This window comes from Megascapheus bottae, chromosome 17 (genome assembly GCF_031878675.1).
Source record: "Megascapheus bottae isolate mThoBot1 chromosome 17, mThoBot2.hap1, whole genome shotgun sequence".
NCBI lineage: Eukaryota > Metazoa > Chordata > Mammalia > Rodentia > Geomyidae > Megascapheus > Megascapheus bottae.
This window is the reverse complement of record NC_143525.1, coordinates 49831668-49843096: the sequence shown is the minus strand read 5'-3', so window position 1 is coordinate 49843096 and position 11429 is coordinate 49831668. Positions and strand designations below refer to the sequence as shown.

Here is an 11429-nt window from a genome sequence, read left to right as displayed (position 1 = left end):
TGGTGCCCAGCCCAATAGCTCTTTTATTAAAAATAAGCACTTCACAGTAAGATTCCCAAGTCCTATAAACCCAGTGTCACCTTCACTGGGACAGTTGAAGTGGCCACTGTGGCCTGGCCTCTGCCAGATGGTCCATTCTGAGCACCACCACCTCTGGCTGGTGTTGGGCAGGTGGCTGTGAGCAGTGGACACTCCGGGAAGGTGCCAGGTACGAGAGGTAGCTGCTGCCAAGATAGGAGCAATGCGGGGCCCAGGCCAGGAACTGTGCATGGGGTCACTGTGTCACTCAGTGCGGGGAGCAGCAGATCTGCCCCTACATGACAGCACCATCTGCTAGGCCCAGCTGATCCGAAACTGCTCTCCCATGGACAGCGAGACGGGAATGGCCAGCAGCTGGAAGACAGAGAACAATGCTAGCTGTAGTTCCCAGGTCAGCCAGACAGTTAGGTGCGCCCCACACCATACCAGGCAGACGGGACCCTGAGGTCCAGGTCCCAGTCCCTCACCACCCGGGGAGGGGGGCATATCCGTGATGCCAGCTGGCTGGCACTGGGATCCAGGTCCCCCAATGGCTTGCCTGGCTGTCAGAGTTGTAGGTGAAGTCAAGGACAGGAACGCCATTGGCGAAGACCTGGTGGGGGGCTGTGGCCACGCCCAGCACAGTCGCCTTCCTCAGCTTCAGGCCCGCCCCTTCCCTGGTCACACGCACCAGCTGGCTCACAACCGTGTTCTGCCATGCACAGGAGGCTGGGGTCAGTGCACACACGGCAGGAGCCCACCACGCGAAGCCCCCCATGACAGGGTGGCCCCACTGTGGGTGAGGAGGGCTGGTGCCCTGGGACCGCGTCCTGCTTGGCAGTCCCCCCTCCCCCCCCGCCCATCTGCCCTGGCCTGAGGAGCGGTCGTACTCACGTTCTGGGCCACGAAGGAGAGCTCCGTGTAGGCCCCGCGCTCCAGCACCCCCAGGCTCTCCCCATCATCCCAGAACAGCTCCCCCCACGCCTCACCACCTGGCGTCAGGGCCACAGCCAGCTCCAGGGGCTGCCTGCGGGACTCTGTGGTGGTGAGGGCCGTGCCCTGCAGAGGGGTGGACAGAGGTCACGGCTGGCCACTGACTCCTTCCACAAGGAGGCGGGCTGCAGGACACCCTGGTGGAGGCCAGTCGACAGACCCACGGGTATCCCTTCTGGGGCCACCCATCTCCACAGGGGCTGGGCCCGGACACCGCATCCAACCTGTCATCAGATGGCCAGCTGGGCTGCTCCCCTTCTTCCCACAGTGGCCCCCAAAGAGCCCCTCCCAGGCCCTGCAGCTGCCCGGCCCAGCTACCTGTAGAGGCACGATATACCCCGCCCGAAGGTGGACGTTGATGGTGTCCAGTGGGGCAGGCAGTGTCACCCACTGCCCCTCGCTGTGGATGGCAGGCCCTCCACGTGCTGGAAGTGGAAGAGGGCAGCTGCCAAAGGTGTCTGTCGGCACCTGGAGGGAGATCTCACGTCAGAAGGTCCAGCAGCGAAAGGCTCCCCGGTCACCTTTCTCCCAGGGCCCTCATGCGCAGGCTCGGGGCTCATGGGAGGGACCCACGCTCTTGGCAGGACCCAGGCCTGGGGCAGGCTAGGGAATGGCTAGCTTAGCTGGGCCTTGGTGAAGGCCACGGGACCCGCAAGCTGTGGTTCCCTCATCTGGAAAATGGTAGCACGGATGGACAGATGGGTCTGAAGCAGCCGAGCCCAACACATGAACAGACAAGCCAGATGTGCGTGTGAGCCTCACGCCAGGTCTCAGCCCCCAGGCTGGAGAAGCACAGCACCCTGCTTATCCCCAGGTCAGGCTCCCCAGGACTCACCATCTGCAGGTCGTACCACGTGCCGGAGGGGAAGTAGCCTGTCACCTTGTCCTTTCCCGGGTCCAGCACAGGCGTGACGAGCAGGGCCTCCCCCCACAAGAGTTGGCGGTCCACCAGCCACGTGCCAGGGTCTGCAGGGAACCTGCAAGGAGGAGGGTCGGACAGCTTTCATCTCCCTAGGAACTTGACGCCTGAGGCAGGCCTGGGCCCCAAACGACCTGGCCTGGAGCCACACTGAGGGGCCCGTGTCCGGGACAGACTCGGCTTAAACAGGAAGGTGCTGGGACAGCCTGGGGACTCTACCTTGCTAACTTACTTGATTATCAAAGCAGCGATACCACACATCCAGTTCACATACACACAGTGCAAAGTAATTCTCTACCACTTCCAGCCACAGCCAGCCCGTGTGAACACCTTTTACACTTTGCACACGCAAAGTGTGCATCGGGTACTGCTGCTGGAGGCCCAGGGGTCTCTGCTGCTGGGCCAATGCGCAGGGCCCCTTGGTGGCTGTCAGGCCTTGCTGGCAGGCTTCGTTACCCATCGTTTAATGACCATCTCTGCCTCCTGGGATTGCAGGCGGGAGCCACCAGTGCCCAGCTGTTCTTTGTGTGCCGCTCTGATACTTACAAAGCCGGCTCTCCCCAGCAGAGGTGACCAAGTCTGCCCCCAGTGGACTTTCCACAGCTGGATTTTGGCCACATGACCATGTAGTCGAATTGGGACAAGAGGAAGAGAGACACGGCTTCCTCTGAGAGCTAGCGAGGCCTGCCTGCCTGCTGGAGCTGCTCCTGCTTAGGCCGTAAGTCTGGTCTGGGGACAATGATGGGCCTCACAGTCTCCTCAGTCTCCTGGGAGCTGCCCTCCCCCCGCAGGTCTGTGCCATACTCCGTCTCCATCCCACCTCCCACACCCAGTCCAGGGGTGCAGGGGCACCAGTGCAGGACGCGGATCCTGACCCGTCCTCCACCCAGAGGCACACGTGGACCGTCACACCACTACCCTGGTTACTCACTCTAGGAAGAGAGGCCGGGCCACCGTGTCTCCGTGGGCATGGGCGCGGTGGAACAGCGTGTAGAGGTAGGGCAGCAGTGCATAGCGCAGGGCCAGGGCCCTTCTCATGGCCTGCTGGGCGGGCTGGCTGAACCTGTAGGGCTCCTGGGGCTACGAGGGGTGGAGAGGCAGCATGCTCCACCTCTGCTCCAGGCGCCAGAACCTCCACCCCAGCCACCCAGGGTAGGGAGGGTCTGAGGTGGCCTCAGGCGGGCGGGGCCCCTCTACCAGGCTGTGCAGGTCATTGTGGTTCCGCATGAAGGGGTAGAAGGCGCCCAGCTGCGTCCAGCGCACGCACAGCTCCTCCGAGGTATTGCCCAGGAAGCCGCAGACGTCGGCACCGACCAGAGGCACCCCCAGCAGGCTGAACTGCAGGATTTCTGCGAGGACACAGGCAGATGGGCCTCAGACAGGCCTGCGGGGGGCGCTGGAGAAGGGGATCCCTCCTGCGGCTTCTGCAGCTCCCGCCACAATTCAGACCCCACGGGAGCAGGGCTGTGTTCCCAGAAAGACGGGTCCTGGCCCTGGGGCTGTGTGACAGGTCTCCCAAAGGCAGAGGAGGCAAGATGAAGTCCTTGGAGCGGGCTCTGACCCAGAGGTCAGACATCCTCCAGCCCAGGCGCACCCTGCAAAGAGATGACGCTGCCACCGAGCATGAGATGTTGGAGGCGGCCCTGTGAGGAGAGGTGGCTGGGCCTGAAGTGACACAGCAAAAAGCCACCAAGAACCGGAAGCAAGGAGCACCCCGAGTCTGCAGCTGGTGTGAAGCTCCAGACCTCACGTTGGTGAGGATGAGTTCCAGCTAAGCCCCGGCTTCCTGTCACGGCCACAGGACAAGGAGTCGTGACTGCGAGGGAGTCTCAAGGTCTGCTCAAGTGGGCTGGTGCCAGCTCCTAGCTCCATGTGCCAGGCCGGCTCCCTCGGGGTCTCCTCAAAACAGGAACCCCACATTGGGGCCCACTCTGGGACCCTGAGGGTCCTTTCTGGGTTTGAACTCATCCCAAAAGCACACCAGCCTAGCTCAGAAGCAGTCAGTGCACACAAGAGCTAAAAGCAAGGCAGGCCAGGAAGCCCAGGGACCACTTTCTCAAGGTAGTCCAAGCCTGGCCAGGCTGCTGGGCCCCCCCCAGGTGAGCCAGGGAGTACTGGTGGCAGAGATGACCCGCCCCTTCTGAAAGGGGGGTCACTTCTCCCAGAAGCTAAGCTAGGCAAGCTTCCAGTCATGACCGTTGGTCTTCAAATGTCTCGCCTGAGATCAAGTCCCCTGCTGGTCAGAACATTTTAGAGGTCACTGGGCCCTCCTAGCTGCCCTCACCACCCACGACAGCCCCTCAGACCCTGCCAACCCTCTAGGGCTCTGGCCCCCAGCAGGGGTCAACAGCATCAGCATGCAAGGGATGAACACAGCCCGCCTGTTCGCCAAGTGGAGTCAGGAGCCAGGCACCAGGCCCGCGGGCAGGGGTGCTGTGCGGCAGAGTTCTGACCAGGTTTCCTGCCGCTCAAGGGAGGGTCACCAGGTGGGTGGCTGTGACAGGTGAGAACCTGATGACTTTCAGGGCAATGACTAGGATGAACTGGAGATAGGGAGAGTGGGCAGGGAGATGCCACCCGTGAGCTGCCCGCACTGGCGAGCCAGCCGACACGGGAAGCAGACGAGCTGGGTGCACAGGGACCAGCCGGCCTCACGCCACACAAGATCTGGTAGTGAGATCGGGAGCCCAGATCCCAGCTTTGCGTGGATGCTCCCCGTGGCCCGTGGCCACCTCCTGAGGCATGCTCACCTGGCACAGAGTGGGCCAGCTGCTCCCAGCTGCTCCACACGTCCCCTGTCCAGTGGCCCGCGTAGCGGCCGTGGCCGGAGAACGTCGAGCGGGAGATCACAAAGGGTCGTGTGCCTCGAACCTTCTCCAGGGCCCTGGGTCAGGGGGTGGTGGGGGGACACAGAAAGCTATGTGGAGCCAGGTCTCTGGGGAACCCATACCTGGTGACCACAGGAGGACAGCACTGGCTCGGGAGGGAAGGAGAGGGAGAGTCTATCGCTACCTGCAGGGCGTCTAGTCTGCGCCAGCCACCTGAGGCACCTTGGGAAGCCCCTGCCCTAGCCCTGGAGTTCTGGGGTCCCAGCTGACCAACTCTCAACAGGGTGTAGCAGGTGAAGTCAGGGGAGCTCAGAGTACGGGGTGGGGGGTGCCAGGCAGGCGGGCTACTCTATCCTGCTGGGTGATGTGGGCGGGAAGGGTTCTCCCCTCCCCTCAGCCCGCGTGTGGAGTGGTGAGCTGTTGAGGGCAGAGCTGGGCACGGGGGGCGGGGGGTTCACCTGCTGGAGGCGATGGCCTCTGTCAGGCCGTACAGGTTGTGGAGGTTGTAATGCGTGGAGAGGAACTGAGAGCTGGAGGCACAGACGGTGGCCGCCTGCAGGGTTCCGCCAGCCACCCCTGGAAGAAGGACGCTGGTTTCCATGCTGCCCTCCTTCTTCTCTTCCTCCCCTTTCCTCTTCTTCCTCCCCTTCCTTCTCTTTCTGGGAGCCACTCCCCACGGGCTCAGCCACCAGGGCCACCTGACTCGGCCCCGGGTCCTCTGTCCTGTGCCATGGCAGCCAGGCAAGGGGGAGGGGGGAGGCCCTTCTCTTGTGCCCTGTCTGCCTGCGTGCCTGCAGCACTGGCTCACAGGACCATGCTGCACGCTGCAGCCACAGCTGGGCTCCCCTCCCATCCTGTCCCAGCTGTGTGCTGCCATCGCTTCTCAGAAATGAGAGCTTTGGTCTCCAGCCAGAGAAGGCAAACCTGGCAGCCACTGGCCGTGGGGCAGGCAGAGGCTCACCGGGCACATAGGGTGGGTTCTCTAGATGGTTGTTTGGGCAGCCATGCTCAGAGCCCTTCACGAAGTTAGAAGGTTCGTTCATGTCCTGCAAGGGAGGCCAGGAGGGGTGGGGTCGGGCAGGGGCCTGAGGTGGGGGTGGGGTGACACCCAGAGCGTGGGCCACACTTACAATCCACATGCCATCAAAGGGCACCTGGGCATGGAACTCAGCCACCATGTCCTGCCACCAGTTGAGGGTCTCAGGGTTGGTGAAATCAGGGAAGGCAGTAGAGCCAGGCCAGACCTAGACACCAGACACCGGAGGGAAAATGTGGCCAGCAGAGCCTTCCAGCAGAGCAGCTGCCCCTCCATGCTCACTACAGACCCAAGGCCAGCCTGGGCGACCAATGAGTAGCCACGGTGCCCAGGTATAGCCACCAGAGGGGCCTCAACCCTGGGACAGCCAGGGGCCACTGCCTGCACAGCCAACCAGGAGGCGGGCAGGCCACATAACCAGAGGGGGTAGGAAGAGGGCACCTGGTGGAAGGCCCTGCTGCACCTGCCAAGTCTGGCCTGGCCTGAGCCCCTGCTGGGGCCTTGCCCTGCAGAGCTCACCGGGATGAGGAGGCTGGGTCTCGGCTGGGTCCACTGGGAGCTTCCCAAGAGGGGAGGGGGACAAGAAGTATCTGCCAGGGTTATGCCTGGGCTGCATCTGGCTGCCCAGGAAGCCTGAGACAGAGGAACTCCAGAGGGCGTCCTTGCCGAGAACCTCCCATCCCCAGCCGACTGTCCCCAGAGCAGGCTGGGTTTTGGCCCCCCAGAGGCCTGTGGTCCTTACCTTCCCGATCAGGGGCTGTCCAGTGGCATTGGTGATGAACACGCCTCTCCGCAGACCCTCGTCATAGGGCCTGTAGCTCCCAGCAGGGCCCTCGCTGCTGATGGCAGGATCCTGCAGGTGTGACACATGCTAACCATGCTTACCATGACCAGGATGTGGCTGGACCGCAGCCTTGGCTCCAGAGGCTAGGAAGGAGGCAGAGTCTACCACTGCCCGAGTGTGTACGTGAACTCTGGGTCTGGAGAGACACCAGGGAGACCAGCCGGCTGGCAATAGGCGGGCCTACACACAGGCTTCGAGCCTCCTGTAAGGCCGGGTCTCTAGGGGGACCATTTAACAAAAAACACAGGGGGGCCTGTGTTGCCTCCTCTGCTGACCACCCCTGCTCCTGCTGCCCTCAGACAGGAGGGGCCTCTTGGTCCAAACTTCCTGCTCACAGCAGGTCCTCTGCTGAATGGGTGGCGTCTCTGGCTGTGGCTGTTCTGCTCCTGTGTCCCATGAGAGGGCAGCTCCACCAGCCCTGAGCTGTAACCCTCTAGCTTGGGCTGCACTGGGTGGGGCACAGCTGTCTGGGGGCTGGGCACTTGATCCTGCTGCAAGTTGGCCCGATGAAGAGGCAGTGTCAGGCACACACAGGCCACCACATCTAGCGTCCCCAGCTCTCCCCAGAACTGAGTGGCATCACTTACGACACGTCTGTCATCTTCCCCATGTCCCTCAATATTCAAAAGGCCACAGCAGGGACCATGGGCCCTGCGTGGCCCCAAGGCCGGCCCGGGGCGAGACACTCACCACAATCATCACGTACCGCCGGCCACCCTGGTGGAGCTCTCGGACCGTGTCTGGGAAGTCGGCAAAACCTTCCTTGTTGAAGGTAAAGTCCCTGCGGCCATCCATATAGTCCAGGTCGTTCCACTGCACGTCCTGCAGCCACAGAAGCAGAGGCTCAGGCCCCGGGGGCCACATCCTACCTGCCACTCACCAGGGGGAAGCGGCCCCGCAGAGGCGGGGGCCCAGAGCCACCCTGGACCCTGGCGCTGGCCCCACGCCACCACTCACCAGGGGGAAGCCCGCCTGGGTCATGTTCTCCACCACCTGGCGGACGATGGCGGTGGAAGAGTAGCCCCAGCGGCAGAGATGGAAGCCCAGGCCCCAGTACGGAGGCATGAACGGGAAGCCTGTGGGCCAACACTGCTGGTGAGCAGGCGTGAGGGCGGGGGTGGGGGGGCGCTGAGGGCGGGTGCTGGGGGTGCAGAAAGGGGGGGCTGAGGACGGGTGCTAGGGGGTAGAGGGAGGCCAAGGATAAGTGCTGGGGGGAAGGGGGCTTTACCCACAATATCCAGGTACTGCTGCACCACGCTCTTGGGCTCTGGGCCGAGGAAGACGTACACATCCAGGATCCCACCTGTTGACCTCCAGGTGAGTGCTGGGCTGGGTTGCAGGACCACATCTGGAAGGAGGTGGCCTCGGTGAGGAACAAACACCCCACCCAGGGCCCAGGCACCCCACAGACGGGACAGGACAAGCCACAGGCAGAGGAAGCCCAGGAATGGCTTGGTGGGGGAAGAGCAGGAAGCAGCCACGCTGAGGCCCCTCATCGGGCCCCGGGGGCCTGCACCCCAGGACCTGCCTAGGATCCACTTGGGCAATGCGAGGCCTCCGTCCACTGGCCTCGCTTCTCAGAGACACCCCTCATAGCCTCTCCTGTGCACGGCAGGCAGAGAGCGTGAGGCTCCCCGAGGCAGAGGCAGAGGTGACCTGGGTGGGACCGGGCTCACCCATGGCATTGCTGTTCATCAGGAAGACGCCGTGCGCAGAGCCACCATCCTCCAACACCATGTAGAAAGGGTGAGAGCCATAGAGGTTGGCTCCAGGCTAGGGCACACGGAAATGGACCCTGAACGCCCATCGCCACCCATCATTCCCCCCGAACTGTGGGTGGCAGGTCCCGGTTGCAGAGGGTGACTGGCTCTGGGCCTCTGGACACCCATCACCACCCATCATCCCCCCGAACCATGGGTGGCTGGTCCCGGTTCCAGAGGGTGACCCTGCTCCAGTCCGTGCTGAGCATCAGGGGGCCAAGGCGCTCGCCAAGGCCTGTGATGTAGTGGGAGGCCAGAGAAGTGGACAGGTGCAGGAACTGGTCGGCAAAGATCAGCGGGGCCACGGTTGTGTTCAGCCTGCAGGAGAGATCAGGCTCCCTCACACTCAGTCCACAAGAGCCAGATGGGCCCTGCAGAGGGCGAGGCTGAAGAGAGCTGGGAGGCCTGCAGAAGGCTGACCCTGCAGCCCTCAGCCCAAGGCCAGTGAAAAGAGCCACCACGGTCCAGGTCATGGAGCTGGTCCAGGTCCTCAAGGTGGACAAGGAACAGCGGTGGTGCCAAAGCAGGGTCAGGTCAGGGCTTCACCCCAGGGGGACTCAAAGCAGAGTAGCCACTGCCTGTCCTAAGGTCCCAGCTTGGTCCCAGCTAGCTAGCCATCCCTCAGCTCTGTCTCCACACAGCCCCATGGCACAGTGATGGCCTGGCTGCTGAGTTGAATGAGCTAGAAACAGTGGCCAGGCCCAGAAGATGACACATATTTGGTAAGTGCAGGCACAATGAGACTGGGTAAGCACACATCTCCTGGGGGCAGAGCCACTCCAGACTATACCAGGGCCTCTCCTTGGGCACTGCTGGCAGCTTCGTGCTGGGCCATCGTGGGTACTGCAAGGGCTGTGTGGCATGGGTGCCCCCTGCTGCAGTGGCAACCAGGCCATCTCCAGACCAGCGCTGCATGTCTCCTGGGGGAACTTGGGCTCCTGAGAAGCCTTGGCTAGGAGACTGGAGAGGCTTCTGCAAAGAGGGGTCACCATACCACACCTGGGAAGTACCCCAAGTTGTCAGACAGGGGGCTCTCACGGTGCTATGTCATGGGGGGCCAACACGATGGAGCAGCGTGGGGAGACGCTGCAGCCAGCTTGCAGGCAGTCTGTACACTCTAGGAAGTCTGTACACTCCACCCAGGTGGAGACACAGGAACAACTCACAGCACCAGGCCATCGGGCTTCCTGCGCACAATCACCCCGAAGGGCTCCTCCCAGAACTCCACGCTGTAGAGTGGGGATGACGGCTGGCTGTGGGCTTGCGGCACCTCCAGGGGCACTTCGTAGCGCTTGTTAGCGGGGTCTTTGATCTAGAAGAGAGAGGGCAGTGTTTGAGGCCCCACGGCCAGGTGTCTGCCTCTCCTCTGGCTTGCTACTCAGGTGACTTAGTCCTGTGTGTTCAGTGTAAGCAGGTCTCTAAAATCGCACAGGACATCCTGCACTGACAGCTTAAGTCACACAGGGGCTGCTACTCATGCCTGTAATTGTATACGTACAAAAGGCTGAGATCAGAGGTTCGTGGTTTGAAGCCAGCCTGGCAGGAAAATTCATGAGACTCTTACTTCAAGTAGCCAGTGAGGAGCTAAAAGTGGAGCTATGGCTCAAGTGGTAGATCATGAGCCTTCAGTGAAAAAGCTTAGGGACAGTGCTCAGGACCAGCACACACACACACACACACACACACACACATGCGCGTGCACACACACAGGCATAAGGCCAGATGCTAGCGGCTCACACCAGCAACCGTAGCAACTCAGGAAGCTGATCTGAGGATGGTGGTTTGAGGCCAGCCCAGGCAGGAAGATGGTGAGACTCTTATCTTCAATTAGCCACCCCCAAAAGCTAAAAGTGGAGCTGTGGCTCAAGCGGTAGAGCACTAGCCTTGAGCACAAAAGCTCAGGGATGGTGCCCAGGCCCTGAGTTCAAGCCCAGGCTCAGCACCCACATAAAAATGGGCTGGGGGACATAAAAATCACTTGTCTACAAATACAGGGTGCTGCAGATATGGTGAGGACAGCAAAGAGTTGAGCAGAAGGAAAGGTGGTGAGCAGCCAGTGCCTGCAGCAGGAATCCCTGTGGCTTCTTCCAATGGGACAGCTGAGATGTCACATCCTGAGAGAGGCCTGGCCCCTTGGTATCCTGCACCTGCCTCTGCAGCACCTGCCACCATGCAAGTCCTTCTGCTCTACAGGGTCCACCCTGCCCGGCCCCAGGCTCCCAGTAGGAGCACAGCACACAGTGAGGCCACAAGCACAGCCTGGGGAGAATGGGTGTTCCCCTCCTCCACTCGCACCCTGGCTGTCTGCCACAGCCAACCGTGTCACCACGCACCGTGAAATGCAGGCGGCTGTCTGTCTCCATCAGCACGTCCAGCTGCAGGAGCAGGATGTCCTCCGGGAGGAAGGTGGGTGTGGCTCGGATCAACGTGGCCGTGTAACCTGTGTCCGAGGGCCTCAGGTCCTTCAGCCGGTAGCTAGGGTAGTTGGTTGGGAAGAAGCACCAGGGCTGCCCCTTCAGGGGCTCCTGGGGGCGCTGCTGTGTGGGAGCGTAGCAGCAGCCACGGGCCTCGCACTCCTTCTGTGTGATAGGCATGTCTGGGGCACAGTCGAAGCGGTTGTTTGGGGACACATCACACTGTGGGGGTGCTGCCCGGTGCTGGCCAGGGCGCTCCTGGGTGTGCTGGGGCCCTGGCCTGCCAGCTGCCGGCTGCTGAGCTCCAGGGGTCGTCTCCAGCCCTGGGGAGGGACCACGCAGCACTTGGGAAACCACTGGGACCTCATGCAGCAGGATGTGTCCCAGGAGGGCAGCTGTGGCCAAGCAGAGGAGGGCACAGACTCCCACCAGTGGGCGGGAGCAGGGTGGCCGCCTCACACCCATGCCGAGGGGGCAGCCTTGGAGGCCTGTAGAGAGATGGAGGCTGAGTGACAGGGAGAAAGGTCATTCCCACAGGGCATCCATCCACTCAGTGACGGGTTCCAGTGCCAGGAAGTGGAGGAGGGCCAGTCAGGGGACACTTCCTTCTGGGGTTC

The 11429-nt window shown here is 62.3% G+C and overlaps 1 protein-coding gene across 1 annotated transcript; it reads right to left on the bottom strand.

Annotated features, from left to right (window-relative positions):
• On the bottom strand, positions 1–11285 carry Gaa (alpha glucosidase). The gene is made up of 19 exons (XM_090351329.1): positions 10732–11285; positions 9565–9710; positions 8551–8716; positions 8315–8411; positions 7867–7986; positions 7596–7714; positions 7329–7460; positions 6537–6647; positions 5889–6002; positions 5720–5804; positions 5217–5334; positions 4681–4814; positions 3128–3279; positions 2862–3010; positions 1847–1988; positions 1330–1479; positions 913–1077; positions 578–730; positions 1–393 (listed from the first exon to the last, which is right to left on the bottom strand). The coding sequence occupies exons 1-19, from the start codon at positions 11275–11277 to the stop codon at positions 334–336; spliced, it is 2859 nt and encodes a 952-aa protein (XP_090207455.1). The 5' UTR covers positions 11278–11285; the 3' UTR covers positions 1–333.
• Between the last annotated feature and the right edge of the window lie 144 nt (positions 11286–11429).

What these genes read in the sequence shown, in the direction of transcription:
- Gaa (XM_090351329.1), bottom strand. Translation starts at nt 11,277, where the DNA reads ATGGGTGTGAGGCGGCCACCCTGCTCCCGCCCACTGGTGGGAGTCTGT. An exon ending in GACAGCCCCTGATCGGGAAG is followed by an intron (nt 6,003 to 6,536) that starts GTAAGGACCACA and finishes TCTGGTGTCTAG; the next exon opens with GTCTGGCCTGGCTCTACTGC. An exon ending in CCTTTGATGGCATGTGGATT is followed by an intron (nt 5,805 to 5,888) that starts GTAAGTGTGGCC and finishes CCTCCCTTGCAG; the next exon opens with GACATGAACGAACCTTCTAA.